This window comes from Peromyscus maniculatus, chromosome X, assembly GCF_049852395.1.
Source record: "Peromyscus maniculatus bairdii isolate BWxNUB_F1_BW_parent chromosome X, HU_Pman_BW_mat_3.1, whole genome shotgun sequence".
NCBI classification, from domain to species: domain Eukaryota; kingdom Metazoa; phylum Chordata; class Mammalia; order Rodentia; family Cricetidae; genus Peromyscus; species Peromyscus maniculatus.
This window is the reverse complement of record NC_134875.1, coordinates 144,677,549-144,684,819: the sequence shown is the minus strand read 5'-3', so window position 1 is coordinate 144,684,819 and position 7,271 is coordinate 144,677,549. Positions and strand designations below refer to the sequence as shown.

Below are 7,271 nucleotides of genomic sequence, written 5' to 3'. Positions count from 1 at the left end.
CAGTATGGTATGTTCTCAAGATGTGATCATAGTAAGAAATAACATTGTGTAAATTTACATAGCTTTTATCAGTTTGTAAGAACTTAAGAGTTACCTGGAAAGAAAAATCTTAATTAAGGGATTCTCTCCATAAATTGCCTATAGTCAAGTCTATAGTATATTTGCTTGGTTATTATTTTTTTTATTATTATTTATTTTACAATGCTATTCAGTTCCACATAATAGCCACAGATTCCCTTTCTCTCTCCCCCTGCCCCCTCCCCTTTTCCCCAGCACACCCCCCATTCCCACCTCCTCCAGATCAAGGCCACCCACGAGGACTGGGATCAACCCCACAGACTCAGTCCAGGCAGGTCCAGTCCCCTCCTCCCAATTGAGCCAAGCATCCCTGCATAAGTCCCAGGTTTCAAACAGCTAACTCATGCAACTAGCCCAGGACCTGGTACCACTGCCTAGATGCCTCCCAAACAAATCAAGTCAATCAATTGTCTCACCTATTCAGAGGGCCTGATCCAGTTGGGGGCCCCTCAGCCTTTGGTTCATAGTTCATGTGTTTCCATTCATTTGGTTATCTGTCCCTGTGCTTTATCCAAACCTGGTTTCAACAATTCTCACTCATATAAAACCTTCTCTTTCTCACTAATTAGACTCCTAGCTGTGGATGTCTGCATCCAGATTCCTCAGTCCCTGGATGGGTTTTATGACACAACCATTAGGGTGTTTGGCAATGCCATCACCAGAGTAGGTCCTTCCCGTCTGTCTCTAGACCACTGCCAGCAGTCCTTTGTGGGGGTATCACTGTGGATTTCTGTGGGCCTCTTCAGCTCTTTGCTTCTTCCTTTTCTCATGTGGTCTTCATTTACCATGGTCTCCTATTCCTTGTTCTCCCTCTCTTTTCTTGATCAAGCTAGGATCTCCCGCTCTCTTTCCCTCAAGCCTTGCACTTCATTGCTCCCAATCATGTCCAGGCTGTTCATGTAGATCTTATCCATTTCTCCGTGTCTTTCTTGGGGTCCCATTTTCCAGGTAGCCTCACTGGTGATGTGAGTAGCAGACCAGTCATCCTTGTTCTACATCTGGCATCTTCCTATGATTGAGGCTGTCCACTCTCCCCATACTTTTTCAATATAGTACTTGAAGTTCTAGCCAGAGCAATAAGACAACATAAGGAGATTTAGGGCATACAAATTGGAAAGGAAGAAGTCAAGCTTTCACTATTTGCAGATGACATGATAGTATACTTGAGTGACTCCAAAGATTCCTCTGAAGAACTGGTAAAGCTTACAAACACCTTCAGCAACATAGCAGGATACAAGATCAACTCAAAAAATCTTCAGCAACATAGCAGGATACAAGATCAAGTCAAAAAAATCAGTAGCCCTCCTATATACAATGGACAAAGAAACTGAGAAGGCAATTAGAGATACATCACCCTTTGCAATAGCCACAAATGACATGAAATACCTTGGGCTAACACTAACCAAGCAAGTGAAGGACCTATATGACAAGAACTTTAAGTCCCTGAAAAAAGAAATTGAAGAAGATGTCAGAAAATGGAAAGATCTCCCATGCTCATGGATAGGCAGGGTTAACATAGTAAAAATGGCAATCTTACCAAAAGAAATCTACAGATTCAATGCAATTCCCATCAAAATACCAACACAATTCTTCACAGTCCTGGAAAGGTTAGTAATTTTTAGATTAGTATCTTATGTAGGATGTCCTGGCAGAAGGTCAGCAGTAGAAAACCTGGGCCTCTGGTAATGGATGATATAAAAATGCACATTAAGTAAGCTATGGGTGGGGCAACTCAGTAAGCAGTGTTTTTCCATGTCTCCTGCTTGATTCATATTCTGTCTGGTTTCTGCCTTGAGTGCCTGCCCTAATCTGTTGAGATGATGCAATATGATGTGGCAATGTGAGCTACATGCAGCATTTCATCTCCAACTTGAATTTGGTCATCGTGATTTTACCACAGCAATAGAAACCCTAACTAGTATCATCAAAGTAACAGTTTGAAGTAAAACATAGAAAGATAAAAGGAGGATAATTTTCTATTCAAAACAAAGTACCACATGAATTTACATACATATAAACTGTTATTACTGACAATATATACTTTGTGTCTCTATCTAAGATGTTTCTACAAGGTAAGGTGGTCTCAAAGTCTCCAATGAAGACACTTGGCCTAAAGTGAAACTTCTATCCTTCCACCACACAGACACTGGAGGGCAAGGAATGGGGGATGAAGGCTTACTTTTTTTCTTTTTTTCAAATAACTATCTCTGTTATGCCCATTAGGCATTGTAGTACTTATTTGATGCATGATTTCAAAATGGAAATTACTCTTTCAAAGACTATTCACATACAAAGGGAAATTAAGTACACTGGTCCGTCCTTTATGGCCAAATACGGCTATGAAGCTGTGTTCTTTGCTCATAATCCACCATTCAGCTCTAGTAGCCATGGAAACAAGAATTTTTAAAGTGAGTTAATTCTCTGTCAACTGGCAGTCACTATCATTTAGTCTTACTAGAAGAGAAAAAGAGGCAAGTATTTTGCATTCCCAGGTGGTTTGATTAATCACATTCAATTTCACAGGACAAAGCATGCCAGAAAGGGCCATTGACATGTGGGTAAGTGTGTGTAAATGCTGTTCAATATCGTAAGTGTCTAGAAGCCCCATGTGAGACTGCAGGTAGTCATTGAGCTGCCTGGTGGGTTTTAGTTGTGTGGGTCCTTGATGTTGAGTTTATGAATTAACCTCTCTCTGTTGTTTCCTTACTTACAAAATGGGGGAAATGTTTAGATGGCTGTCCTTAGAGAGTCAGATGTATGAATACTCCCGAAGTGTTCAAATGAAGTTCTTCTTAAGCCAAGGACAGGAATGAATGGTAAGGACTGTGGAATCAAGGGGTTGGAGAGATATTGCTCTGAGCTGAAATTCTGCCTAATAGAATTTCTTTTTTTGAAGGTTTTTCCACTCTTTCTCTGACTGCATATATGGCATTTACTGTTACTGAGAAGAACGACTGTGATCCTGCCACCTTCTAAATGAATCTTCTTATCCATAATACACAAAGGTATAAAATCTTTATGTTATATATGGCATCTTTCAAATATGGTTTTTATGAATCACATGCATCTACTCCATGTGTTTCAAACACCAGAAGAAACAGATACTGCCATGCTAGCTCATTTTTTTTTCTGGAATCACAGCAATGTTCATTGTGTTTTCAGTACTAATCAAAGCACACCATTCTTGTAGTCCATTGAATCAGGCCTGCCTTGGAAAGGATGATGATGTGGGCAGGGTGTTATCCAAGTCACCATGAATTGTGAACTCATTCATCTTGCTGATGAAATTTCCCTAGTAGAACAGCTACTGCCTTCACTCAGTCAGGAAACACATTCTACAGAGACTTTAGAACAGTGGGTAGCTGTTTAGGGAAGGTTTCCCTGAAAAGAGATCCAGTGTGTAGGCCCCTTCAACCTTCTGCATGCGCAGTTGACAGTGACGTTATCCACCTGCCTATTGAGTAAATGACTCAACTCCTTCCTTCATCCTAAGATTGGAATTGAGAAAAGATGCAAAAAAGTTAGTTCAAAGTAATAATACAGAGTGTAAATTGTCTGTGAAAGAAGATATATGCTCACAAAAATATGTCAGGATTCTTTTTGTTTCACTGAAATGAAGCTAATTATCTATAGATGAAATTTCAAGTAAGAGATGTGTTATAATTGTAAATATCCAATTTATGGATTTATATGATTTTATGTGTTAATTATCCATTTCCCTATTCCTCTGACTCAGTCTCTGGACAATTTAAGAGATAGATTTTTGTTTACAGATACTAAAGCTGAATTAAGGGTTTTGTGTGTATTAGATAATCACTTTACCACTGAGCTCTATGCCCGGCAATATTACAGATAGATGTTGATGGGCATACACTTTCTGGTTTCAATAAAAAACATATAGCTTTCTTTAGAGCAGGGTACATTTCTATAAAATTCACAAGATGGAATAGCATTGTACACTATCATTTATGAGGTGTATCATATACAGATGAATTTGTATATACATATATGTATACACAAATTTATGTCAAGTGCGTAATTATTTTTACATAAATGAGTTTACTATGTGATTTTTTAATCTTTGGTTCTGTCAGTAATGTCTTTAGTTTGTAGTAGTCATGTAATATTATATAGTACTATATTTTAGAAATGACAATTAGTTTGAGCATTCCTCTGCTTTTTCCTCACTTTATGGTACTAAAATATTTAGAAATTGCAAATACAGGTAAAATAAGCATTGAATTACATATGATATTGCAAACTCTCTTCTCATTGTCAGTTCTAAGAATTGAAATTCCTAGTCAACAAATATCATTAACTACTCTGTGAAGAATAATAATCTGTACATAGACCACTGAAACATCTTTATGTGACAACAGGGACAAGGTATGAGAGCTCAGTGCTCTCTAAGCCATGACTCCTTCTGTTTTCCTGCCTTCCCTTTTATTCTCACTGACTCTATTTTTCTTTGATGCCTTCTTCAGATTTGCCAACATGAAGGAGTACATCTTCAAGTTCAGTGGCCTGATTTGTAGTACATCAGCTTTGGTATTTGAAATCATCCTTGCAAACAGCCAATGCTGGCGCCTGTGCGAGTTTAACAACAAGCTTGTGCAATTTGTGTCAATTGGACTCTGGGAAGCTTATTACACTCAGGACTTTAACATCTCTGGGTCTATGACCAGGATGTTGGTTCACACCCCTATCAATGAAACCTGGAACAAGTCATCAGAATTTCAGTATTTACAAGTCCTGATAGCATGGGCCATTTTGATGAAAATCCTAGTCCTGATTTTCACTTCAGTGGCCATTAAGATCAGCTGCATGGAAGACCCATTCATTGATATCCAGCTGTTTTGCTACAAGATGTCTGCCATAATTTTGGCTGTGAGCAGCCTTTTCACACTTGTTACTGTGACCTTGAACCACCTAGGAGACATCTATGGGCAAACCACACTTGACTTTTCACCCGACTTTCCCGTTAAAATGGAGGACATTATAAAGAAACACTGCACAAAGGTGTTCCCAATGGGTGTCCTGACAGCCACGATGTCACTCTTTGGCGTGATTTTGTTTCTCTGTGAGATGATCTCCTTGACAGTACAGAGTCAGGTGAAGGCCCGGTGTGCTTCCAAACTGGCTGAGCAAAAGGTCTGACCTGAGGGCTCTGGCATTTTAACATCTGCCAGGAGAATCCTTGAAGAAATTGCCCTTTGTACACAGTACTGTGTAATCACCAATTCATTCTGGGTAAAATATCAACTTGATTTCTGGGAGTGTGTCTAAGTTTTATTCCTTCCTTGCTGCCAAACACATTCCATTCTTTAAATGATTTCACATACTAAACTGCAGGTCGTGATCCCATTCCACAGTGCCAACAAGCAATAGCAAGAAAGAGTACAGGATAAAGGCATGTTTCCTAAGTAAACCTAGTGAATCCCATGAGAAATAAGGTTTGCAAGTAAGCAGACACCTCAACACAAAAAAAAGAAACCACATTCTTGTGTGGAGACACTTAAGTATTCAAATCTCTGAAAGGTAGAGCAGGAAGTTTTAGCCTTGGCACTGCTGGGAGTGTGGGATGCTCTCTTGGGGAAAGAAGGCAATGCTGTTCACTGAGTATGCTATTGCCATCTGTCGTCTCTCTCTTAGAAGGCAGTAGCCATCTCCTATTTCCCCAGTCATGAATAAATGCCACAAATGCCCAGGCATTTCCAGTGTGCTCTGATGGTCCATGTGGTGGGTAGCATAGGACCATTCTAATCTATCAGCCATCATTTAGGACGCTAAAAATATCCTGGTTTTCTTCCTGGGAACATTAGTCCCTATTCTTTATCAGGTCAGCTTTCTGAGTGTGTGTTATATATACTGTGTAAGTACTTTCTCTCAATGGATCTATATCAGTGGTTCTCAACCTGTGGTTTCTGGTCCCTTTTCTGGGTTGAATGACCCTTTCACAGGGATTGCCTAAGACGATTGCAATACACAGATATTTATGTTATTATTAATAACAATAGAAAATTGCAGTTATGTAGTAGTAATGAAAATAACTTTATGGTTGGGGCTGGGGGTCACTGCAACATGGGGAAGTGTATTAGAGTGTCACAGCATTAGGAAGTCTGAGAATAACTGACCTAGATCTTCCATCTCCTTCACCACCACCCACCATATCACATACCTGATTCATTTCTCTGACAAAATACATAACATGAGCAAGTAAAGGAAGGAAAGTTTATACTGGCTCTTAATTTGAGGAAATATACATCATGACTGAGAGATCATGGGGGCAAGAGTCCCAAGTTGCTTGCTACGTTGCATTAGTAGTTAGGGAGCAGGGAGAGTAGTTAGAGCACTGCAGATGCTCACCTAGCTCTCTCCTGGTTATGCAGCCAGGAACCTAAGTCCAAGGAATGAAGCTACTTTATTTCAGATGGTTCTTCCCAGCCCAATTAACCTCATCTTAACCTATTTGAGACACTTCCTTAGGCTTCTGTATTTCTTGATTTTAGATCCTGTATACTCAACTTTCAATATTAACCATTCCAAATCCTGTTCTTGAAAATTTATGGTCCAAATATATCAATTTTTTAAATTTAATTTAATTTAATTTTACAATATTATTTAATTCTACATATCAACCCCGAATCCCATGTTCTCCCTTCTCCTGCCTCGCTCCCCTTCCCCTCAGCTCACCTCCCATTCCCTTCTCCTCCAGGGCAAAGACTCCCCCCGAGGATTGAGATCTACCTGGTAGACTCAGTCCAGGCAGGTCCAGTCCCCTCTTCCCAGGCTGAGCAAAGAATCCCTGCATAAGCCCCAGGTGTCACACAGCCAACTCATGCACCGAGCACAGGACCCAGTCCCACTGCCTTGATGCCTCCCAAACATATCAAGCCAATCAACTGTCTCAACTCTTCAGAGGACCTGATCCAGTTGGGAGCCCCTGAGCCATTGGTTCATAATTCATGTGTTTCCATTCATTTGGCTATTTGTCCCTGTGCTTTATTCAACCTTGGTTTCAACAATTCTCTCTCATATCATCCCTCCTTTTTCTTGGCAATTGGAATCCCAGAGCTCCACCCATGGCCTAGCCATGGATCTCTGCATCCAGTTCCCTCAGTCATTGTATGGGGTTTCTAGCACAACAATTAGGGTGTTTGGCCATCCTTTCACCAGAGTAGGTCAGTTCAGGC

General features: G+C 40.1%; 1 protein-coding gene across 1 annotated transcript; it reads left to right on the top strand.

Moving 5' to 3' along the window:
• Positions 1–4,572: 4,572 nt before the first annotated feature.
• On the top strand, positions 4,573–5,424 carry LOC143271101 (uncharacterized). Its single transcript, XM_076562969.1, has one exon. The coding sequence runs from the start codon at positions 4,573–4,575 to the stop codon at positions 5,233–5,235; it is 663 nt and encodes a 220-aa protein (XP_076419084.1). The 3' UTR covers positions 5,236–5,424.
• The last annotated feature ends 1,847 nt before the right edge of the window (positions 5,425–7,271 follow it).

What these genes read in the sequence shown, in the direction of transcription:
- LOC143271101 (XM_076562969.1), top strand. Translation starts at nt 4,573, where the DNA reads ATGAAGGAGTACATCTTCAAGTTCAGTGGCCTGATTTGTAGTACATCA.